The sequence below is a fragment of the Callospermophilus lateralis genome, chromosome X (genome assembly GCF_048772815.1).
Source record: "Callospermophilus lateralis isolate mCalLat2 chromosome X, mCalLat2.hap1, whole genome shotgun sequence".
Lineage (NCBI taxonomy): Eukaryota > Metazoa > Chordata > Mammalia > Rodentia > Sciuridae > Callospermophilus > Callospermophilus lateralis.
Genome location: NC_135325.1, coordinates 109,395,624 through 109,422,351, shown reverse-complemented (window position 1 = coordinate 109,422,351; position 26,728 = coordinate 109,395,624). Strand labels below are relative to the sequence as shown.

The window sequence follows — 26,728 nt, the reverse complement described above, 5'->3', positions numbered from 1 at the left end:
AAGGCATGTTCTGTTGGCAGAGTCAAATGTGTCTGAAATTTAGTCTCTGAAGGAGGTAGGAACTCTGCTAGCTCCACCAACCCATTCCATCATAATCAATCAATACTTGCTGTTTGGGAAAGATAACCATTAAACTAGCTACTAAAACTTAAAAAGGTAACTAATAGAAACTATATTAAGTTAATCTACAGAGAAAAGATAGGTATGTATAGGTTATCTTAAAGACAGTCCTTGAAAAATTAAAAAGTGGTACATTTTTAAATTCATTTATTTGCATTTAAAAGGAACTGTTGACAAAGATTCACCAGAAATAATCTGAACAGGCGGGAAGATGTAGTCAACACTACTGAAACAGGTTTATTAGACTGAACAAAGCCTCTTAGATGCTGTCATTGATGTGAAAACTGCTTCTTACTTTTCTAATATACATATGGTAGTATAATTAACAATATTCAATCACTTCTGTTCTTTCCTGAATATATAAAAATTAAAATACCAATTAAAAAACTAATATATCTTCTCTTTCAATGTTTCTTACAGATACAATTTCAATATTCTCATTTAATAGTGGTGTAGTTTAAGAGATTTTTTTCATTCACAAGTTAAACAACAATCCATCAACCGATAGTCTCTAAGCCCATAGTGCAAATTAAAAGTTCAGGAATGCAGCAACCAACATTTCTAAAATACAAAACAGATAAAATTCATAGAAGGTTCATGCAAAGAGCTTTACTAAGCAGATGGCCACAGAACTAGAACATTTGATGATTTTACTAGTGATGTCAATGGGACTCCCGATGTTTCTGGACCCAACTTGAACTCTCATCTTAGGCTTTGTATTTTGCTTTCCCAGTTTCACTAATGACACACACATGCTATAAAATAAAAATTCAGAACTTCACATTAGAAAAGTATTCTGAAATGAAAGGCAAGAAAAGCATGCTGGGTTCTTAGTAAACAAACAAAGGTAGTACTATTGTATGTTAGGCCAGTAACTTAGGAAGAGTGGCTTTTGGAAACAAAGCAGTAGTCTGTCCCCTTAGTTTGATTTATTTTTTCATCTTAATATGTAACTGAAAAACAAGCATGGAATTATAGGTATATTGATCTAGGGGCTAGGGCAAGTGGTGAAAAAAGATGAAATAAAAAACCTGCTCATTGGGGCTGGGGTTGTGGCTCAGTGGTAAGAGTGCTCATCTCGCACATATGGGACCCTGGGTTCGATCCTCAGCACCACGTAAAAAAATAAATGAGTGAAATAAAGGTATATATATATATATATATATATATATATATATATATATAACCTGCTCAAGATAGTGTCCTTGGAGCAGTCTTCCTAAATCTTTCTCAATCACGTTCATAAACAGATCCATGGGACATCTGCCTCCAGAGGTGGAGGCGGGTATATGAAGGAGAGTGAATTAAAAGACTTAAACTTGAACATTTATTTCTTATTTATAACTACATTTATCATCTGAAATAATAATGAGACAGTTATTGTATATTAAAGCTGTTCAACTATTTCAGCCAGCAAGAATTGTCACCCTAGCCTGGCCAAGTTCCAGTTTGAAGGACGTCTGTACTTGACTACAGCTTTATGTGACTAATGGGAAACATCAGTCTGTTCAAATTACAAGGTGCTGGAAGGAGAAAACAATTCTTCTCTTTCCTAAATTTTTATGTGGGTTTTGAAAAATGAGAGTGAGGGAAAAAAAGCATTACTTACATTCAAGTCCCTGAAGTATTCATTATAGTCAAGGGCATATCCAACAACAAACTTGTCTGGAATTTCAAATCCAACAACTAAAAAGAATCATAATTCATCATTTAGGTACAGAAAATATCACTTTCAAATTTAATGCTTGCAAATGTTCCTTGTCTAAAAATTTTCTCTAAAGCAACTCTAAGTCACTACATGTACAATTTTTTTTTTTAGGTTAAAGATAGCTAAATGTTTGATAAAAAAAGTGATCCACTTACAGTCAGGTCGATATCCAACACTTCTAGAGGTTCTTTTCACCAGCAAGCTGTTAAATACAAAGTGTGACATGTGGCATATGGAAACACTATAAAAGGGCACTACAAAAGAGGACATTAATGTTCCTAAATAGTGTTTAATTTGCATTTAGCATACCATGTTAGTTTTAACATATATATTAAAAAAAAAGACTATAAAATGCAGCTGTCCACCTGGCACCTCATAGGCAGTTCTGAGAGTTGCATCCTACCCACTCATGTGTCCAGTGAAGAACAGCTAATCAGGAGGACAAATGTGTGGGGAATGTCAATAAGCAAAGATAAAAAGGGCTCTGGGTCCTGAGTTCCTGGAAATATAATCCCCACAATGTAAAGGGTTTAGGAGAGCCAGATGCAGTGGCACATGCCTATAATCCCAGCATATCAGGAGGCTAAGACAGAAGGATAGTGAGTTCAAAGCCAGTGTCAGCAATTTAGCAAGGCCCTAAGCAATTTAGCAAGACTCTGTTTCAAAAATAAAACATAAAACGGCTGTACATATGGCTCAGTGGTTAAGCACCCCTGGGTTCAATTCCCGGTACCCCCCCCCCCCAAAAAAAATATTGGGCTTACAAAGAGGAACTTTAGGCCAATAACTAGCATGCTAAAGGAACCAATTCTGGGCAGGGAGAAGACAGTGTGGTGGATTGAACCCAGGGCCATGCTCATGCTAAGAATGCATTCTACCACTGAGCTATATACCATCAGTGTAGAAGTTAATTAATTTATTTTTGAGACATGGTCTCACTTAGTTGCCCAGGCTGGTCTGGAAATCCCCATCCTCTTGCCTCAGTCTCCCAAGTAGCTGAGAGCCATACCCATCTTAGAAGTAAAATTTTTTGGGGGGGCGGGGGGTACTGGGGATTGAAACCAGAGGCACTTTACCATTAAGCTATGTCACTATTCCTTTTTATTTTTTATTTTGAAGTAGGGTCTCACTAAGTTGCTAAGGCTGGCTTTGAATTTATGATCCTCTTGCCTCAGCCTCCTGAGTTGCTGGGATTATAGACATGTGCCACCACACCTGGAAAAGTAAATTTTTTAAGTAATTAAAACTTTAATTGTTTGAATCTTGCTGGAAACATAACAATTTTAAGTGATTTTTTAAAAAAAAATATTTGATTACACTGCTATTATTATTAGGTATTTATAGAAATTGCTAACCTATATATATGATTTGATACAATTTACAAAAATAAGCCATACTTGAAATGACTCAGCAAATATAAAGTTAAATGTTAATTGCTTTTCCAAAATTTTTTTATCTTCAGAGGAAGTTGCAAAAAAATACACAAGGGTGATCCCTAGGGCTGGGGATGTGGCTCAAGCGGTAGCGCGCTCGCCTGGCATGCGTGCGGCCCAGGTTCGATCCTCAGCACCACATACAAACAAAGATGTTGTGTCCGCCGAAAACTAAAAAATAAATATTAAAAATTTTTCTCTCTCTCTCTCTCTTAAAAAAAAAAATTTAAAAAAGGGTGATCCCTAGTATCCCTGATTCAGTTTCTTCTATTGTTGACATCTTTTTTAACTACAGAAGATTATTACAACAAGGACATGGATACTGGTGAACAAACTGAATCTGTCCAGATTTCACAGGTTTTCAGGTACCACTTGTATATAATTTTAAGGCAATTTTATCACATGTGTGGATTCAAGTAATTGTTACCAAAATCAAGGTAACACAAGATTCCTTCTTGTACTCCCTAATGCCTGACAATCACTAATCTGTTCTCCATTCCTATAATCTTGTCATTTCAAGAAAGTTGTGGAATCATAATATGCAACTTTGGTACTGGCTTTTATTGGCATAATTCTTTGGGGCTCATCTAGTTACTCTGTGTATCAATAGTTGATTTCTTTTTATTGCTGAGTATGATGGTATGGGTGCATTACAACTTTGTTTAACCATTTACCTTTCATTTTAATGATTTACCTATCACAGATGTTGCCACTATGAGCATTCATGTACAGGTTTTTATGTGCACATAGATTTTCATTTTCCTGGGATAAATGCTCACTAGCCCCCTTAGGTTCTTATGGTACTTATATGTTTAGTTTTTAAAGAAACTGCCAAACTATTTTCCAGACTGGACATGTTAGATTATATTCCTTATCAGGTAACTGCTTTTTACTTTCTAATTTAGGTTAAACAAATTAGTCATTCTTACCCCTGCACTGAATAAAAAGAATAAGCTTTATACTTACTCATTTTACATAAAGTAGATATGCATATAAAATGTAAACAGATATATAAAATATCTGTAATAATAAAATCTCCTGGTAGGAGAGGGATTAGAGAAAAAAGTTGAGAAACACTGATGTGGGCCACCTATGATCTAAGTATTCTTTGAGCACACAATATCTCCAGCAATGCAAAAATTCACTAACATATGCTTGTACCAGCAATTAGAAAACCTCTAAAGATAAACTGCTGGCATATGACTCATTAGTAGGCGTATTCTGATTCAGACACTCAACAGATATGTTGATCTTTCAAAACAGGTTTATAAAAACAAGTTATATCATTCAGGAAAAGAGAAAAAAGATCACTAGCTGACCCCATCACAAAAATTACATATTGGTTAAAGATTTAAAAATGAAAAAGGTAATTGTATAAGTTAACAAAAAACCAAAAATGGGCTGGGGATGTGGCTCAGTAGTAGAGCATTTGCCTGGTATGTGTAAGGTCCTGGGTTTCATCCTAAACACCACCAACATTACCACCACCACCCCTGCCGCCGCTGCTGCAAAAAAAAAAAAAAAAAAAAAAAAAAAAACAAAAGATGTTACTTCTAATAAAAACTTAAGTGGCTGGATGTGGTAAGAGCCTAAGGCAGGAGAATCACAAGTTTGAGGCTAGCCTTAGCAACCTAACAAGACTCTGTCTCAAAATAAAAAATAAAGGCATTGAAATGCAGCTCAATATAGAACGTCCCTGTGTTCAATCCCCAGTACCGCAAAAGAAAACAACAAACTGTACAATTTAAGGTAGTAAGAGCATTAATTGTGCCAGCCCTGGGTTTGAATCTCACCTCTATAGAATACTAGCTGTATCCCTGGGCAAATCATTACACCTCAGTCTCCTTATATATAAAGTAGAAGCAATGTTACCTCAGAGTTGTTGGAAGACGGAAACTATAAAGTAGGGATAGACAGAGAATCATAAAAGCGAAAGAAAATAGCATGGATATGGCCAAGAAGTGATGCTGGCTTAGAAAAATGAAGTAGGAACTGTAAAATTTCAATGTGGACTCCAAAACAAGATGCAGCATATATCACTCAATTTTAGAAGTTCCAGATCTCCAAGGCCCACTCCTTCTTACTACTTTCTCACTACTCTTTGGGATTCTTGGTCTCAATTTTGCAAGGAGGCCACAAAATTTCTACCTTGCTACTCAGGACAAGTTGATACAATTAGCATGTGGAAAAACCAAATGTTAATAATACAAACAGCCCTACATATCTATGGTTTCCAACAACAACAACAAAAAAAAAAAAACAGGAGGGTAGATGGCAGGTTAGAGGAAGTATGCATTTCCCAGGAGTTCCTCAGCACAAGATTTAAATGGTAGGAAAACTGCTCTTTACCTAAGGAAATTCACTGAAAATCAACACTGGATAGCAAAATAATCACAGAAATACAAAAGTTGGAAACTTTGAACAAAATATAAAAACTACACATTAGAGACATGCCAGCTCACTGCAGATGGGAAGGGGAATAGAGTAGATGGGAAAATAATATAGCAAAAAAAATGGGCTTGAGGAACCATTGAATAGAAAGCTAACCTTAACTAATCCAGAGATGGTGGGGAAAGATATTTTGAAAAATAATTAAAAGTCAGTTAGCAGGCTGGGGATGTGGCTCAAGCAGTAGCGCACTTGCCTGGCATGCGCGGGGCCCTGGTTCAATCCTCAACACCACATAAAAACAAGAATAAAGATATTGTGTCCACCAAAGTAAATAAATAAATAAATAAATAAATTTTTTTAAAAAGTCAGTTAGCTAAGATCCCCATAGTCCAGCTGGAATCAGTGCTGTGGCAGCATTTTTGAGTGGCTGTGTGGTATAAAGTAGAGGCTGGAGATTGGGAATTCATAGAGGAAGTTGACAGCCTGACCCAGAAGACACCCATTGTGAGGGTCATATTGTATCTGGACCAGCATGACTGAAACAGGTGCAGAGGTCTGTGCCTAGGACAGTACAGGCTGGGGATACTGAGTAAAACTCCCCTTGTTGCTAGAACATCTGGAACATCTGGAAAGATGGCAGTTAAACAAGTCTGTATTCCAGGTCTGACCCTGGGTAAATCACAACCATGGGGATGAAATATCTGAAGCCAGTCAAGGTTTAGACTCCTCATGCTAAAAGTGGAAATTCTGGGAGGGCTGAGACCCAGATGGTGCAGCCAAGATAGGCATTTGCCCAGCAAGAGGTAGGTGTGAACCAAATCTCAAATACCTACCAACAGAGTTCCAAGGGTAGGTCAAGATGAATCTCTAGCTACTGGAATTTACAATTTAGAACTCTAGACCAGCCCCACTATGGGAATACACAGTTTTCAGCACTCCCCAGTCTATCCCCTATCTTCTAAGGGAACAGGATGCTGAGAGCTACTACAACCAGCTTTGGAACCTAGCAAAAACAGCTGGCAGCCTGGGGGGAAACACAAAGATGTGAGACTTCACACTGTCCTAGACCTAAGGGTTAGTCTCCAAAACTAAATTTAAATATTGCACATTAGCATAAGAAAAATATATCCATCCTCACCATAAGTTTTGACGACCTCAGTGGAAATCCTTTTCTTTTCTCAGTAAGAATTCTTTTCCTATTCCCCCCTTTTCTGCTTTTTTTTCTAATTTTTAATTTTATTTTTATCCTATTTTTTAAAAAATTACTTTTCTATTCTTTTACTTTTTTCCATTCTGTGTGATTATGTTTGTGTGTTATCACCATATATGTGTGTGTGTGTGTTATCACTACACAGATAGGTTTGAATATATATGTATATTCATATAATTTCCTTTTTCATCCATTAATTATATGAATATGTATATTCATATAATTTCCTTTTTCATCCATTAGCTTTGATTTGACTTTGGTTGGGTAAAATTTTACATGGGTTTGTTTTAATCTTTTACTTGTTTGTTTGTATACTTGGGTTTTGTTCCTTATTAGCTCTTCTTCACTCATTTCCCCCATTAATAAATTTTCCCGATCCCCTTTCCTCTCTTTAGTTTATTACTTTTAGTTAGTTTTTTAATTCTCCATCTTTATAGCCATCATCTGCTACCTACCTTCTACTTCTCCTCTGTTCATTTTTAAATATTTCAAACATTTCTCTAAATTTCCTACCATATTTTCTTTTCACTTAAAGAACTTCAATTCCATTATCTGATAGAATTATGTAGTTTATAATTTCTGCCTTATTCCTGTTGTTATTTTTAACACAATGTATGACATAGAAGACACCTGTTGGTTAATGTCTGACCTAGTTCATGGCTGTTCATTGTTGGTGTAAATGTTAAATGCTGACTCTACCATTTCTCAACAGATGGTAATCAGTGTTATAGATCTCAAAGTAGACACTGGACATTTATTTTAAGGCTATACATCATTTGTTAACATTATTGCTAGTCCTTGCTCCCCCTTGCTCTGAGAGTTGAAAAGTGATTGGGATACTTCATGCCCACAGAGTAGAGATCCTGTTGATGAGCAACACTTACAACTCAGCCAATAACAGCAAACCTCACTCTGTAGACAAGCTAGCCCCACTCAAGCCTCAACAATACTTCAACATATAGAATAGGGGAAAGAAAAATCCTAAACCAACAATCAGATCCCAAATACAACAAATAGAAGGGGATCTCATTCCTACTCCAGGACATCTACTCATACAGAAAAAATAAAAAGAGAGAGAGAAGTCTCTAGACCAAAAAAAAAGAGATAACAACCAAAGGACACACGTATAAGAGAAATAGTAATCCAATACACCCGATGTGCAACTCCAAGACCTGTGAAAATATGAGGAAATAGGCAACCCCCCCACAAATTCAGTCCCCCCAAAAATGAACCCACTGAAAGAGAAGTGGATGAAATTGCAGAGAAAGTTGAAAAAAATATTAATTGTTAAAATGTTCAATGAACTAAAAGATCTAAGGAATGAATTAAGAGAGCAAATACAGGAGATGAAAAATCATTTTGAGGGCTGGGGTTGTGGCTCAGTGGTAGAGTGTTTGCCTAGCATGCATGAGGTACCGGGTTTGATCCTCAGCACCACATAAAAATAAAGATATTGTGTCCACCTAAAACTAAAAAATATATTTTAAAAAATCATTTTAATAAAGAAACAGAGATACTGAGAAGAAACCAATCATAACTTCTGGAAATTAAAGACATAATGAAATCAATTTAAAAATTCACTTGATAATATCACTAACACTATAGGTTGCATAGAACTTCAAGCCTCAAAGACTGAACTTCAGATCTAAAAGAGTGTACGAACTTGAATACTTCATATTCAATAAAGAAAAAAAAAGATCATGTGACTCTGGGACAACATCAAGAGATTAACCTGAATCACTGGGACAGAAGAGAACATGGCTAAAGGCATTAAGAACCTCTTCAAGGGGCTGGGGTTGTGGCTCAATGGTAGAGTGTTCGCCTAGTAGGCATAAGGCACTGGGTTCGATCCTCAGCACCACATAAATATAAAATAAAGGTATTGTGTCAACCTAAAACTAAAAAAAAAAAAAAAAAAAAAAAAAGAACGTCTTCAATGAGATAGTAGCAGAAAAATTCCCCCACCTTAGAAATAAGACATCCACATACAGGAGACATATGGGACCGCAATATATAAGATCAAAAAAGACATATATATAATCAAAATGCCTAACATAGAAAAAAAGGACATATTAAAAGCTGCAAAAAAAAAATCAAGTCACATTCAGAGGCAAACCAACAAGGCTCACTTCTAACTTGTCAACTCAGACTCTAAAATCAAGGAGGGCCTGGAATGAGATATTCCAAGCTCTAAAAGAAAACAATTGCCAGCTAATATTGCTATATCCAGAAAAGCTCTTTCAGATTGATGCAGAAATTTAAAAATTCCATAATAAGGATAAACTTAAAGAATTCATAACCTCTAAGCCAGCACTATAAAGAAAACTTAATGATATATGACCCACAGAGGCACCCAAAAACAATCCACAAAGCTCCCAAATAGATGAATAACACTAGAAGAACAACTAACTAAATGAAAATCAAAACAATAAAATGCTTATAGCAAACTAATCAAAATAGCAAGAAATAATGATTATTTAACCATAATAACACAGAATGTAAATGGTCTCAAGTTCCCAATTAAAAGACACAGATTGGCAGAATGGATTAAAAAACAAGACCCAACTATATGCCATTTCAAGAGATTCATCTCATAGGCAAAGGAATTCATAGGCTGAAAGATATTTATGCCCCAAATGTCAATGCATCTAATTACATAAAAAAATGCTTCTTGACATTAAATCCCAGATAGACACCAATACAATAATACTGGGTGATTTCAACACATCCCTATCACCAATAAACAGATCATCCAAACATAAAATCAATAAAGATATGTCTGAAAAAAATAATACTATAAATCAAATCTTTTCTAGCCACATTTCTGACAGGGGAATTAATATCCAGAATATATAAAGAACTCAAAAAAACATGATGTCAAAAAACCCAAATAACCCAATTAATAAATGAGCAAAAAATAAACAAAAATAAAAACTAAACAAATATCTCAGAAGAAAAAAAAACACAAATGGGCAACAAATACATGAAAAAATGTTCAACATCTTTTCAGTCAGGGAAGCGAAAATCAAAATTAAAGATATTTCATCTCATCCCAGTCAGAATGGCAATCATCAAGGATATAATTAATAAATGCTGGCAAGGATGTAGAGGGAAAGGTATGCTCATACATTGTTGGTGTGACTGCAAATTAATACAACTACTGTGGAAACAGTATAGAGATAACTCAAAAAACTAGGAATGGAATGATTCTATGACCCAACTATTCCACTCCTTAGTATTTATCCAAAAGAGCTAAAATCAGCATACCATAGTGACACAGCCTGCAATGTTTACATCAGTGCAACTTGCAATAACTAAAAATGGAAACAGCCCATGTGCCTGTCAATAAATGAATGGATTAAGAAAATGTGGTCTTGGGCTGGGGATGTGGCTCAAGTGGTAGCGCGCTCGCCTGGCATGCGTGCGGCCCGGGTTCGATTCTCAGCACCACATACAAAGATGTTGTGCCCGCCGATAACTAAAAAAAAAAAATAAATATCAAAAAGTTCTCTCTCTCCTCTCTCACTCTCTCTTAAAAAAAAAGAAAATGTGGTCTATATACACAATGGAGTTTTTCTCATAAAGAAGAATGAAATTCCTTACTTCATAAAGAATGAAATTATGACATGTATCAGTAAATGCATGGAACTGAAGAATGTCATGCTAAGTGAAATAAGCCAGACTCAGAAAATCAAGGGTTGAATGTTCTCAGTCATATGCGGAAGCTAGAGCAAAATAAGTGGGGTGTGTGTGTGTGTGTGTGTGTGTGTTGAATATTATAAAGAAAGAGGGAAGATGAACAGAGTAGGAGATTGAGGGGGAGAGAGGAAAGATGAGAAAGGTGAGAAAATGCAGAATGAATTTGACAAAATTACACTATCTGCATGTATAAATATAATAGTGAATTCCATCTTTAAGTATATTTATAAAGCACCAATTAAAAAAATATATATATATATGGAAGATACACCAATGGAGTAGAAAGGGAACAGGGAGAGGGTGGAGGGGAGGGAAAGGGGGTGCACCAGAGACTGAAATGGAGTAAATTAAATTCCATGCATGTATGATTATGTCAAAATGAGCCCAACTATTATGTACAATTATAATGCAACAAAAGCAAAAAAATTGAAATTGCATCTGTATTAAATATACAGATTTAATCCATCAATATCCCCTATACAATGCAGCCAAACAACTATTTATGTAGTATTTACTTTGTATTTGGTATTACAAATAACCTGGAAATGCTTTATTATTTTTATTTTTTTCCATTTTTCATTCATGCATTATAATTGTCCACAATGGGATTTGTTGTTACATGTTTGTACATGCACACAATATAATCTTGCCAATATAACTCCCCAGCACTTCCCTCACATCCCTGACCCTCACCCCAGCCCTTTCCTCTACTAATCTCCCTTTGATTTTTATAAGACCCCCACCTACTTTTCCATTTTCTTCTTTAGCTTCCAAGTATGAGAAAATATACTACCCTTGACTTTCTGAGTTTGACTTATTTCGCCAAACATAATGATCTCTAGTTCCATCCATTTTCCTGCAAATAAAAATTTCATTTTTCTTTATGGCTGAATAAAACTCCATTGTGTGTGTGTGTGTGTGTGTGTGTGTGTGTGTGTGTATATACATATATATATGTATATATCACATTTTCTTTACCCATTCATCCATTGATGGGAACCTAGGCTGGTTCCGTAACTTGGCTATTGTGAATTGTACTGCAATAAACATGGGTACACAGTTATCCTCTATGGCATGCTGACTTTAATTCTTTAGGGTAAAGAGTGGTAGAGCAGAGTCATATGGTAGTTCCATGTCTAGTCTTTTTTTTTTGGGGGGGGTACCAGGGATTGAACCCAAAGGCACTTAACCACTAAGCCACATCCCCAGCCCTATTTTGTGTTTTATTTAGAGACAGGGTCTCATCGAGTTGCTCACAGCCTTGCTAAGTTGCTGAGGCTGGATTCGAACTCATGATCCCCCTGTCTCAGCCTCCTGAGCTGCTGGCCATGCCTAGTCTTTTGAGGAACCTCCATACTGATTTTCATAGTGGTTGCAACCAACAGTGTAAATGTGTTCCTTTTTCTCCACATCCTCTCTAGCATTTATTATTATTTGTATTCTTGATGACTGTCATTCAGACTGATGTGCGATGAAATCTCAGTGTTGTTTTGATTTACAGTTTCCTAATTGCTAATGATGTTGAACATTTTTTCATATATTTGTTGGCCATTTGTAGTTCTTTTGAGAAGTATCTGTTCAATTCATTTTCCCATTTATTAATTACATTATTTGGTTTTTCTGGTATAAAGTTTCATGGTTTTTTTTTTTTTTTTTTTGGTACTAAGCATTGAATGCAGGGGTGCTTAACCACTGAGCAATATCCCTAGCCCTTTTAATTTTTTTTTAAATTTGAGACAGGGTCTCACAATGTTGCTGAGGCTGGCTTTGAGCTTGTGATCCTTCTGTCTCAGCTTCCCTAGTTGCTGGGATTATAGATGTCCATTACTGTACCTGGCTGGTGTAAAGTTTTTTTGCATTCTTTATGTATTCTAGATATTAATCTTTTATCAGAAGAGTAGCTATCAAAGATTTTCTCCCATTCTGCAGGTTCTTTATTCACATTCCTAACTGTTTCCTTTGCTGTGCAGAAATTTTTAAATTTGATGCAATCCAATTTATTAGCTCTTGGCAGTATTTCCTGAGCCTCAGGAGTCCTATTGAGAATGTCATTCCCTATGCCTATAAGCTGGAGTGTTGACCTTGTTTTCTTCTAAGAGTTACATAGTTTCTGGTTTAATTCCTAGATCTTTGATCCATTTTGAGATGATTTTTGTGCAGGGTGAGAATTAAGGGTCTAGTTTCATTTTATATGGATAACCAGTTTTTCTAGCACCATTTCTTAAAAAGGATGTCTTTTTTTCCAATGTATGTTTTTGGCACCTTTGTTAAGGATCACATGACTAAATAATGTGGGTTTGTCTCTGTGTCTTCTATTCTCTAACACTGGTCTATGAGTCTGCTTTTAATGCCAATACCATGATGTTTTTGTTTTATAATTCTGTAGTATAATTTGAAGTCAGGCATTGTGATGTCTTCAGCACTGCTTTTTTTGGCTTACAATTGCTTTGGCTATTCTGAGTCTTTTATTCTTACAAATAAATTTTAAGTCTGTTTCTTTTTTTCTAGTTCTGTGAAGAATGACATTGGAATTTTGATTGGGATTACACTGAATCTGTACATTGCTTTTAGCAGTATGGTAATTTTAACAATATTAATTCTGCCTACCCATGGATATGAAGGGTCTTTCCATAGAGATGCTTTAAAGTATACGGAAGGATGTGCATAGGTACCATGCATATACTATGCCATTTTATATAAGGGACTTATGTGGACTTTGTTATTGGAGGTCCTGGATTTAATCCCTATGAATACTGAGGGATAACTAGGCAAGAAGGTAACCATAATGAAGGGCTTTATTAACACAAAACAAAACTATTTAAAAAGGCTATTTTCTGAGTCTTATTTGAGATTACGTGGCATTGTGAAGAGAAAATGACAGCTGAGAACATTTACCCTGACAAAGAAGTAATCAATCCTCCAAATGAAGAAAAAATACTTATTTCAAAATGTCATACATACCTTGCAACCTTAACCATCTTTGGATTATACTGCTTGACCAAGGACAGCAAAGTTTGCATTGTTTTGCCAGTGTCAATTATATCCTTTTAAAAAAAGAAAAGATATTTAAATGGCAAATAAGACCAGGATAGTTTTAAATTTAAAGTCACTGTTCAAACACCAAATACCATAACCTTAATGTTCTGGTACTTCCCCATAGCATAATGCCATCTTTTCTTGTTTTAAAATTATTTATTTATTTATATATGACAGAGGAATGCATCACAATTCATATTACACATATAGAGCACAAATTTTTCATATCTCCGGTTGTATACAAAGTATGTTGACACCAATTCATATCTTCATACATGTACTTTGGATAATGATCCCCATCACATTCCACCATCATTTCTAACCCCATGCCCCTTCCATTCCCCTCCAACCCCTCTACTCTACCTAGAGTTCGTCTATTCCTCCCATGTTCCCCTCTCCCTATCCCACTATGAATCAGCCTCCTTATATCAGAGAAAACATTTTCTTCAGTGCAATAAGTCTCACCAAAATTTACACACTAGGATAATCTAGAAACTGTAAACCATATTGCCTTCAGAAAGTAGTGGGAATATCATTCCCCAATATTGGATTCTCTAGGCATGATAAAGAGATCAGTGACAGCAAGTATAATATATACACATATGCTTCATTAGAAAGTTATGATGCTGTCATTCTTTATAAAAGATATTTTAGATTTTACTTCATAAATTCAAGATAGGGATTTTTTCCCCAATATTCTGATACAGTTTAGTTCCACTTTGAGAAACATTGTATGTACCATCTTTAAAGGTATTCAAATTAATAAGGTTTTACTATACAGAATGACTTTATGTTAAAGTGAATTTTAGGTATTTATCACAACTAGAAGATTTTTTTGTTCTCTCTGATATTGAGGATGCTAACACACAATAAATGGAGAGGGAAGAATAAAAGTACATTGGATTAGACAAAGGGGAATGAAGGGAAGGGAAGAAGGATGGGAATAGGAAAGACAGAATGAATTGGACCTATTGTTCCTATGTTCATATATGAATATACCACCAGTGACACTCCACATTACGTACAAGCACAAGAATGGGATCCTAATTAGAATAAGTTATACTCCATGTGTGTATAATATGTCAAAATACACTATACTGTCATATATGTCTAAAAAAAACAAAGTAGAACATTTTTGCTGGGAGTAGTGGCATACACCTGTAATACCAGTGACTTGGGAGGCTAAGGCAGGAGGATTGCAAGTTTGAGGCCAGCCTCAGCAACTTAGCAAGGCCCAAAGCAACTTAGTGAGACCCTATCTCAAAATAAAAATAAAAAGGGCTGGGGATGTAGCTCAGAAAAGAAAATGGTCCCTCAGTTCTACAATTAAAAGAAACTAAATTCTGTCAACAACCTAAATGAACTTGGAAGAGCATGAGCCACAGGTGAGACAGATACCTTGATTCAACCTGATGAGACCCTGAGCAGAGGACCCAGATAATCTGTACTTGATAAGTATATGAATATATGCATGAGAATATTTATCAACATTTCCAGTTAACATACCTCTGAAAATGAAGGGAAAGTGAAGAAATGGGACTTCAGCTGTATTATGTATAATTTCTTTTATAAATTTTTTGTGGTACATGCATGGGTTTTGAACATACACTTTTCTGAGTTTAAAATATTTCATAATTAAAAGCAAAAGGGCCCAATGCAATGAGGAGGGAAAAAGTGTCAAAGAAGGATTTGTGGAGGTAATTTTTGAGCTGGGTTTTAAGGATTTAAAGATGGCATAAGAAGGAAGAGAATAAATAAAAATTTAAAGGGAAGAAGAAAAGTCTGAGGTGTAAGAAATAAGGAACAAACCGTGAAAACAATGTAAATGCCTATCAATGATGGATGGATTAAGAAAATGTAGTACATCCATGCAACTGAATACTATCCAGCAATGAAAACGAATTGACTACTGACATCCCACAACATGGATGAACCTTGAAAGCACTGAGCTCAGTGAAAGAACCCAGAAACAAAACGCATATACTATGAGAGTTCATTTATATTTAAAATACCCAGGATATGCCAATTTTCAAGACAGAAAATAGTTCATCAAATTGCTAGGGGATGGTTGTGGGGACAATGGGAAATGATAGCTAAGGAGACTGAATTTCTTTGTGGTCAAATAAAAAAATTCATAAACAGTTATTTAAAAATAAAAAACAATCAAGGGCAGAAAAATGGTGGTAAAGGCTCTAGGAAATGGTGCCAAGTACAGAGAAAATGAAAGGAAGATATTGGAGAATTAGGTTGATTATGTATATTGAGGCTACAAAAAGAATTCAGTCTAAAGACTAAAGAAAGGGTGAACAGGCTCTGAATATGAGGCATGATTATTTGTAATCAAGTGGTTTGCCACATTAGAAGTTTGTAGAATTCAGTAAGGCAGAAAGATCTGAATAGGGAGACCAGAGATAAAAAATAAAGAGGTGTAAATACAAGTTGTTAAACAGTGATAAGTGATCAGGGGGAAAAGTACTGAAGGATAATAAATTGAGGGGGTGGAAACATGAGATTTTTATACATGATGGCCAGGGAAGGCCTTAATGAGAAGGTAAGGTTCTTAAAGCTTAGCATGCAAAACAGAATCACCTGAAGACTTGTTAAAGCATAGCCTGCTGGGCCTCATCACAAAAGTTTTGATTCAGTAGGTTCCTGGCTGATGCTTTTGGTCTAGGGATTATGCTTTGGAAAGTGATGATATGAAATTTCATTTATTACTGGTAACCTTAGGAAACTACTTAAACTCTCTATGCTTATTTCTTTAGCATACAGAATAGTGCCTGGCAATGTAAACAATGTATAAATTTGGCTATTATTACATTCAAATGGAAAATAGAATATAAATTACAAATATTCTTTTGTACATTCAAAATGTTGCTTAAGAGGAAATTTAAGCAAGACACTAAAGTTAATATGTATATATATACGTGTATGTGTCTGTATGTATACTTGTAACATGTTTACAAAAAAAAATTCACAACAAAAAGAGGAAATATACTATGTTTTTTTTCCATTACCAGTAAAAATTCACTTAGTCTTTACAAAACACAAGCCAACCATTAAAACTAATAAAGAGGAATTTCTTTCCCTGACTTACCTTTAGGATGATACACAATAACTTAGAAAATCATAAACACTATATTAAAAATCAATGTAAAAACTTACTTCAACAATCAAGACATTCTAGAAGAAAAAAAGAAAAATCAGTTTAGTGAATCAGTATTTCTAATAGTAAGTGAAATTATATGGTAACAAACTCTTAGGAAATTATCCAAATTCTTGTTTTTAATGATTGCATCAAGCCCTTCCTGAAACCATTTGGCCATCTATTGAAATGTGGAAGTCCTTAACACTGAATTTTTTATAAATAAAATTTGACCCAAGTGTTCATTTTTATAAAATCCTTTCCTTACTTAATGCAAGGTCTTGGGCAAGTCATGAAATTTCTCTAGGTCTGTTTTCCAAATGTAAAATGAGAAACTTGAACTAGTTGACTTCTTATTTGTCTTCTGATACTAATATTCTAGGACCTGTAATTTGTACAAAAACTCCAAAATTGTGTGTTTAACTTACCATATAGAATATAATTCAGAATTCATTTTCCTATTAGACTTATACTAATGTGGATTCATCCATATTTTTGGACTACACTAAAAAAGATATCAATATTTCCTCCCACTATAAACCTTCACCCTACTTTCTACATCTCAGAATTTTATAGCTGGAAGAGTCCTTAAGAACATACCATCTAATGATCATTTCCCAAAGTAGAGACACATTCTATCTGTTCTTATAGAAACGAGGAAACATTACACATAATGGTTATAATCATCGCCCCAAGAATATCCACACCATTTTATTTGTCATTGTCATTGTACTCTGTCACACAATTATAGCATCAGAATTTTAATGTTCTATATTCTTTTCTAAACTAGTGATTACCAAGGAAGGGCACACAACATCCACTGTGTTACATGAAAAATTGGAACTTTTTAAAAAACTTTACCTTGATGGGAGATGCAAACAAAAGATTAGAGAATCAGTGCTCTAGGTATTAAAATTATAACCAAGTAAAGCTTCAACATTTCTATATCTCAAAGAAGTTTACCATTGCAGACAATATCTTTCACAAGCCTGAATAGGTCCAAGCACAGAATGAAGTAAGGCTAGCCTGTTAACTTTTGGCAATTCACACTACTTCTCTCACTCTGATCCATCCTCAGTGGAGCAGCTAGTAGAGACAACTGCAGCCTATTTCCTAGCGTGTTCAACAGGTAGGAAAAATATATTTAAAAGCTATGTTCAAATGAATCCCAGTGTAGTATAAGGAATACAAACATTGGAGTTAGATTTTTTTCCTGATTCAAACTATGGCTCTGCCACCTAACAGCTGTATGACTTTGAGTTTCAACATCCTTCTTTACAGAAAGGGACAATACCTCCTTCACAGGATTGTCATAAGGATTAAATAAAATAATAAATATAGTACTGCAGCAGTAGATGCTTAAGAAGCTAGTTCCCCTCCTTTTCTCTTATCACAACTAATCCGTCTCTTCAAAGACACTATAATTTAAATCTCTAGGAAAACTGAACATAATCTATGACTGGACCAATAACTTTCACCACTTAATATGTGGTTCTTTCTCAACATTTCTCTACCCTAGATAGCATATTTGAAGGATAACACATTCCCATCAGTAACTATGGCTCACTGTGGCAGTGATTTGCACAGTGGGATAGAATCATGGTTTGAAAAACAGCATGGAATTATAAAACAGAGAAACTGAATTCTAGCCCTTAGTTCTAACACTAAGTCACTTTACAACTTGATTAAGTCATAATCATACTTTCTATAATAGTTTATACAAGTCAAAGTCCAAAGGGATTAAATATTTGTCCAATATAAAATCTGTAGTAGAGTATGATTCCAATATGTCTCACAAAGAATGATAATTGCCACACTAAGAGCTTACTTTATGTCAAAAGCTTCATCCCTACTTAATAAATGAAAATAATGAGGCTAATAAGTCAAATGACTTGTTTAAAGTTATAACCATAGGCAAGTGGAAGAGAAGGATTTGAACAAGGTATATTTAGGGCCCAGAGCCCATATTGTCAAACATTAACTAGAGAAAAGGGGAAAAATATATACATATGTATCTGTATACTGTATAAATTTTGCCAAAAGAGATGAAGCAGAAGTTTTAAATAACCCCATTATCTCACCACCAAGAAATAACGTCACTCAATTTGTATTTCTTGATTTTTCCACAATAAATATGCTTTACTGCAACTATCACAAAAAGTTATTTTAGAAACAGACATATTTAAGATCACAGAGCTACATAGTGGGACAGACCCATTAAGTGGAAAAGGCAAGGTCAAACTCAATCACTGAAGGCCCTGAAGGCTAGATCTTTTATAGTGCTAAAACTGATTAGAGAAGTAAGGGTTTCAAATGGCTTTTAAATAAGGACAAAGCATGCTAAAAGGGGAAGGAGGCAGGACTGGCAGTTGTATACAGAATGAAAAGAGGAGGAAAAGCATCAAGAGATAACAATTTCTCCTCTGAAGTTTTCAAAAGATGCTGAGGACAACAATAGATTGGCATAACCCTGATACAGGACCACAGAATTTCACACAAGTGTGTTATGTTAAAGTTTTCTTACAGATATTCAGTTAAATAAGCAGTGACCATTAAGATGTACAAGACAGGGACTGGGATTGTGGCTCAGTGGTACAGTGCTTGACTAGCATGCATGAGGCACTGGGTTTGATCCTCAGCACCACATAAATGTAAAATAAAGATATTGTGTCCACCTAAAACTAAAAAATAAATATAATTAAAAAAAAAGATCTACAAGACAGAGGAAGGAAAGAATTTCAAGTGTTTGCATTAAAATTCAAGCTCTATCACAGGTTGTGTGACTTTGGAACTATGAGACAGTTTTTCTGTCTCCTAATTCCATACTGCTTCAAACTATGGCTCCATCCCTTAATTCCTTATATGTAAAATGGGGATAAAATCTCTTTTACTGGGTTGTTGTGAAACTTTTCCAGGACTGATGTCTTTATATTTGGCACAGGTCTTATAAGCAAACAATAACTGGCAGCTTTTTAAAAAGCAGCATTCCATCACTTTTCATGGATTACTCAAAAATTTTTTCAATGTATAAAAAGAATTAAAGAAATCAAAGGGGAAATTCAAAAATACCTTGAGGCAAATGACAATTGACAGCAAAATCAATACTGGAAAATATCTGAAAGAATTTTCATGTATTAATAAAACTCTTTGAACTGTAATCCTCACACACCTCAGCTAGTAGGGAAGCTGAGGCAAAAGGACTGCAAGTTTGAGGCCAGCCTTGACAGGCAAGACCCTGTTTCAAAGTGAAAAATAAAAAGGGCTTGGGAGAAGCTTAGTGGTAGAACATTTGCCTAGTACACATGAGGCCCTGGGCTTGATCACTAGTACTGCCAATGATTAAAAAAAAAAATAGTTAAAAAAAACTTTTAAATTATGTCTGAATCTATGTAGTGTACTTTTTACTTGAAATTGTTGTAAAAGCTCAACATATATCATTTAATCCTTGATTAACCCCTACCTACCTATCTTTGGAACACAGACAATTTAAATAACCTGTTGCTTCCCCACTTGTGGGTTTTCCCTCCAGTGCTGGGGATTGAAACCAGGGATTTGAGCATGCTAAGCAAGCACTGAGCTAATAACTCCAGCACTCCCATCTATAATTTCTGAAGGATTCCAAATTAGATTCCTACCAGAGGTAGAGAACAGTACTTGGCAATATAGGGGAAGATAATTAACCTAGATTGCTTCCAAGGGTTAAATAACCCTTGTTTAGTTGTATTATGTAAATTGCCTCTCAATATATGATTGAAAGCACAGTGTTATTAACTGACTTTTGGAATAAAGTACTCTGTTCTTCCTCTTCAAGATACATACCTTTCCAGTTAAAGTTGAGAGATCATCTCCACCAATTACTTTTATGTCCCCTGTTGACTGGTCATTCTAGTTTATAAAAAAACATATATGAATATGTGTATCTTAAGTATACATAGACTTCAAATTATCAAATGGAAGCTAGAAGATTAAGAAGTTAGCTATGTAGCTATGTAATGTCCACAGCATTATGATATTCTAAATGATATGAATTATAAGAATTAAGTTTCCAGAAATGAATGACTAAGTAACTTTAAAGTAGAGATTAGTAAAAATTAAAAAGTCCTAATTGGCCATTACTGATTTGATGTCCTAAGAGTCCTAAAAATAGGCTACACCCATTTTTGAGGGGACAGTATTACAGCAGCCACCCATCATCAGTTATGGTCATTTCTGAACCAAAGGGAAATTATTAGCATGACAGGTATCTGGTTCTGGCCCTGTACCATCACATGAGTCAAGCAAGTTGTAAAGGTTGGTCTATTATTACATCTAAACCCAAGAATATGTCCTGAAAAGTCTAGACCAGGCCCAGGTCATCTTCAGCACTGTCTGGGAAACTAAGACTTAGTCCTTTAAGGCATACTGCTTAGGCTCTCAGGAGTTTCAAAGGGGGGGGATATAGTTGGTAGAAATAACCAAATGTGGATGTGCTGGATTCAAGACAGAAAACTTGGGTAAAAGAGTACGGGCTTGCCCAATCAGACAGCAAACCATACCAAAAAGCTATGGCAATTAAAATGGTGCAGTACTAGCACAGTAATTGACAAGGAGATCAAAGGACAAAGTAGGGTCCAGAAACAGACCCAGAAATATATGAGGATTTAGTATATGATAAAGATAGTATTTCGAGTCAGTAAGGAAAAGATGAATTATTCAATAAATGGTGTTTGGTCAGCTACTTATCCATTTGAAAAAAATAAAGTATGGTCCCTACCTCATAGCATTCACAAAAATAAATTCCAGATGGATTAAAATCTAAATGTAAAAAACAAAGCCATAAGTGGACTGGAAGTAAATGTAGGAAAACTTCTCAAATTCTTAGAAAAGGTAAAAACCTAGGCATGACATGTATCCAAACTGAAAAAAAAAAAAACTAACAGATATTGGGCTCCAAAATAAGAACCCACAGGAAGATGAAGAGTGAACACAATTAGATACTTTTTAAAAAAAAAAACAAACCCAGAGTATAGAAAATACCTGAGAAACAAATACCAAAAGAATGTGAGTCAATTACTCATCCATGCACACAAAATCAAGCCTGATGATACACTGAGGAGAAACAAGCAGTTTTGTCATTTGTGAGAGTATAAATTTGTGCAACCTCTTTTGAAAAGGATATGGCACTACCTATTAAAATTGTAAACATGCGGGCTGGGATGTGGCTCAGTGGTAGAGTGCTTTCCCAGCATGTGTGAGGTCCTGGGTCATAACTCCAGCACCACAAAAACAACAACAACAACAAAAAAAAAAAACCAGCAATCAACACTTCCAGAAATTGATACAACAAAAAAATTCACAAATATGCAAAGGTACATTCAAGGATGTTCACTGTAACAATTATTCCTTAAAGAGAACCAACAGGCATAGTGGCCCACACCTGTAATTCCAGCAACTCTGGAAGCTGAGGCAGGAGGATCACAAGTTGCAGGCCAGCCTCATCAACTGAGATCTGTCTCAAAATAAATAATAATAATAATAACAAGGGTTGGGGATGTGGTTAAGTGGTTAATGCCCCAGGATTCAATCCTTGGTTTAAAAAGAAAAAAGAACCAACATGTCTGTTAACAGAAAACACACACACACACACACACACACACACACACAAAACAAACAAACAAAAACAACAACAAAAGTGACCGAGTAGTAGACCAGTGTGTTGCCTATGAAACCATTTTTGTTTAAAACTACTCCCTGTTGGGCCGGGGGTGTGTAGCTCAATGGTAGAGCAGCAAGCACTTGCTTAGCATGTGTGATGGGTTTCATCCTCAGCACTGAAAATATAAATAAAAATAAAACACCATACAATGCTAAGTGCAGTGGCACACGCCTATAATCCCAGCAACTCAGGAGGCTTAAGCAGGAGGATCGATTGCATGTTCAAAGCCAGTCTCAGAAACGTAGGGAGGTCCTAAGCAACTTAGCAAGACACTGTCTCAAAATAAAAAATTAAAAGTGCCAGGACTTATACAACTCAGTGATTAAATGCCCCTGGGTTCAATCCCTGGTATAAAAAAAACAAAAACAAAAACAAAAAACCAAAAAACCCACCATATAACTATTCCATGTTGTAAACTAAATGCATGACTTTACAATATCAAAAGACCCTTGCGTTTTACCTCTCATCTTAGGGAAATTACAGATACCCTTTATTCTAACTAACTTAAAAACAGCATTTCAAACATACAGAATTGACTAATAGGAAAAAAAAGGAAAAAATTGAAGCTTTAGATGAGAGTCCATAATATTAAATAATTCCTACTATAAACTTGTTAAATACTGCCATCTTCTGTAGGAATGTGGTATTACAGTCCAACTCCAATTGATTATTTTTTAAAGAGAAAAGGATGAGAGTAAATATTCAAGAACTATAGTGCAGAGTCCTAGAAAAATACCCATGCTCCAAAGACTGCAATGACAAGGCAAGAAACAACAGAATTCCAAGCATGCAAAACACTGGTGTTCCATAACATCCAAATCTCCACACTTCTGTTGGACCCAAGGTTTTTAACTTATGTTTCTCCTGAGGCTTTTTTCATGAAAATATAGCTACCCTTTAAATAGAGTTTAATAAAAAATAATTATTTAAGACTAATGGTACAGTCCACTTGCTGGAAAATGGGTATAAGTGACCAAATTGCATCCATGAATCAATTATCCCATGTGGCTGGCCGTGGGAACTGCACCAACTTTCCTCCCTGACAAGCTTCCCACTGCCTTCCTTTACTGGGTGCCTCATAAATGCCTCATCTTTAAGTATGGTGCAGTCTGAGATGAAAAGACTGGGATGGGTGAGGAGAAAGCCCCTGACTTTCAAAGTTGCTTTATCTACCCTAAACATCCTTTCTTGTCACTTCTCTCAGCCAAAGTCCAAGTTATCTTTAACTCAGGATGCCACCATCAACTACCTAACCTTCATTCCCCTTAGGTCTACAAATACCCTTAGTGCCTGTCTTTCTTTTCTTTTAAACTTTTTTTTAGTTGTAGATGGACACAATACCTTTATTTTATTTATTTATTTATTATTATGTGCTGAGGATTGAATCCAGGGCCTCACACATGCTAGGCAAGCACTCTACTACTAAGGTACAAACCCAGCCCCAGCATCTGTCTTCCTATGTCATTTTGGCATCTGAACGAAAAAAATGAGGATAATAGGAAAGAACTTTGTTCCTGTTTGTCCATCCCTAGGAATTTTGAAAACTTTACGGTAGCAACAAGAACTCCAGTTTGGGGACTGGGGATGTAGCTCAGTGGTACAGCACATTCTTAGCACATGCAAGGCCCTAGGTTCAATCACTAGTAGCCCTGCAAAGCTCTTCCTCTAAAGGTGTCATTATTTTTATTCAATTATTTTAGTAAAAAAATACCACAGAAATTCCTCAAAGTAGAAGAAACACATCTGCATACTATGGATTGTTTCATTTTTCTAATACCACAGTCGTAGGATCAAAAAAGGCCATCAAGGGCTGGGGCTGTAGCTCAGCGGTAGAGCGCAGGCCTCTCACATGTGAGGCACTGGGTTCAATCCTCAGCACCACATAACAATAAATAAATAAAGATATTGTGTTCATCTACAACTACAAAAATATTTTTAAAAGGCCATTAAATATATAGCACTATTTTTCATTGTCCTAAGATGCACATTTACATTTTAATACCCCTAAAATCAACATTATTATAATTGATGGCACCATAAGCGTAACTGGAAATGTTTTATTTTTTAGAAGCACAAAAAATAGTAGTAAGTCTTAACCAACATCGACTTTAATTTAATCAAATATGGTATTTGGAATCCCAGGGTACTTCTCATCTAGTTCCTGGGCAAATAAAATACTACCTAGCTATTCTAACTACAAGTATATGAAGTATAATAATATGTGTTTATACAGAGAGAAAATTCTTTAAAATATTAGAAAGTTATGATCTTTAAAATAATATTTTATTAATTAGAAAAATAAAATTTTTATTTCAAAGAAAATACAGATAATGTATGGACATTTTAATAGATATTTTTATATTCTGGGAATATTTAATAATTCATGAAGCATTTCTTTAGGATTAATACTTATCAGGCAGCCTTTAATTCATTGTTTCAAATTGGTCAAGATCAGCATATAAAATCATACTAACATCAATGTTACTAACGCTACAATTTAGCATTTCAATTTTATTGTTTTATCAAATTAAGTTGTCTGTTTTTTTATGTGTATGTGAACGCCTTCTGTGGCAAGCTGCTGAATTATTAAATAGGTTGGAAACGTTACTTCCAATCAATAGAGTATCTGAATCGCTTTCTTAACTTCTACTGTTTAGTAGAAAATCTTACAGAATTTCACATAAATTATAATGGACTTTTTCTATGCAAAAATTAACATAAAATGTCTTGAGGCTGGGGTTGTGGCTCAGTTGTAAAATGTTCACCTAGCATATGTGAGGCACGGGGTTTGATCCTTAGCACCACATTAAAAAAATAAATAAATAAACAAAATAAAAGGTATTGCGTTCATCTACAACTAAAAAAGAAATTCTTTTTAAAAAAAAGTCCTACTTTTTTTCCCTTTCCCCTGAAAAAAAAGCAAGACTTTTTTTTAAAGAATAATTTTTAAAAAGTCTTGCTTATATTTAAGACTTCATGCTTTTTTATTCATTAAGGAGTTCAGTTTAATAATCCTCTAAGATCTAAAACTAAAAGTAGAAAAACATTAAATGTAGAAAATAGAATTAGAATTTCAGTGTTTCTACAGCTCCAAATTGCTTTTATAACTATAACATTTTAAAAAATATGAAACGCCCCTAATTTTGCTTTGTTTTTGCTTTCCAAAGAAAGAACATTTTGCACAAATCCCCAAATATGAATCATAAAGTAATGATTTATTTTGCATGGTGGGGGGAGGCTAAACAAGACCAAAAACATAAATCGTATCATGGACTGTAAGTACATGTTTTGACTCTTAGCAACAATGTTATTAAAGGCTGGTCAGCTATAATGCCAGCAACTATACTGACAGAAATTAAGTCCTAGTGCAAACTATGAACCAATCAATTAGTAATTTCTGTTGAATAAGAATTCACATTTTGTTTAATAAGTCATTAATTCAAGCAAGGCTTTGGAAAGTTAAAAGTTTACAAGTAGGAAGTAATGTCATGATGCATGGGTATAAGGGATTTGATAGAATAGAGAAGAGGTCTATGATAGTACTTAAATGGTTGACCAATTACCCATAGAACTGATAAAAATGTGGAAAAACTTTAGTTCTTGCTTCCAAGATGGCGGAAAAACAAAAAAGATGAAGGAGCATGCAGCCTATTCACTGTACAATCTGTGCTTGATGTGTGCCCAAGGAAAAGGCTGCTAAGAAGTTTGTTATGTGAAACACAGCAGAGGACACAGCTATAAAAGGTCTCTTGGAGACATTTCTGAAGCTAGTCCCTCAGTGCCTGTTTCCCAATCTGTATGTGAAGCTACATTACTGCATGAGCCCCACCATTTACAACTAGATGACCAGAAACTGATCTTGTGAAGCCCAGAAAAGATCAAAACCCTGCCCCAATGTCTAAACATGCTAGTGCTGCCCAATGATCTCCACCAAAGCCCATGTAAGGAGCTGAGTCACTGAGGACTGAGGAAAAACTATCTTCTAGGAAAAAAAAAGGAGATCATACCAAAAAACTGTGGAAAAGGCCAGACTTGAGTCAAATAAATGATCAATGGAGAGAATGAAGGTTGAAATTCAAATGAAGGAAGTGCTCTTACTCTCTATAAAAGTATGAACGAAAGGTGAGTTTCTGTAAAGATGGACTACAATACTAATTCATGAATCAGCAAACACTGGAGTTATTCTAATTTTTGAAGAAGTTAGGAGAAATCTCTGTAAAGGAAAAATTTAATTTATAGGAAATAAAATCCCAACATGAAACCAGAAGCAAAGTAATAGTCGAAAATAATA

The 26,728-nt window shown here is 35.1% G+C and overlaps 1 protein-coding gene across 2 annotated transcripts in view; it reads right to left on the bottom strand.

Annotated features, from left to right (window-relative positions):
* Window positions 1-250: 250 nt before the first annotated feature.
* Window positions 251-26,728, bottom strand: part of Hprt1 (hypoxanthine phosphoribosyltransferase 1) — a 40,798-nt gene continuing 14,320 nt past the window's right edge. Inside the window, exons 4-10 of one of the 2 annotated variants that reach the window (XM_077106777.1) lie at window positions 22,159-22,230; window positions 20,562-20,627; window positions 16,763-16,780; window positions 13,523-13,605; window positions 1,984-2,030; window positions 1,730-1,806; window positions 251-875 (exon numbers count right to left, since the gene is read on the bottom strand). In XM_077106777.1, the coding sequence (XP_076962892.1) occupies window positions 828-875; window positions 1,730-1,806; window positions 1,984-2,030; window positions 13,523-13,605; window positions 16,763-16,780; window positions 20,562-20,627; window positions 22,159-22,230 (411 nt within the window). In that variant the 3' untranslated portion in view covers window positions 251-827. The remainder of the gene's footprint in view (window positions 876-1,729; window positions 1,807-1,983; window positions 2,031-13,522; window positions 13,606-16,762; window positions 16,781-20,561; window positions 20,628-22,158; window positions 22,231-26,728) is intronic. The other variant, XM_077106778.1, reaches the window with a different exon arrangement.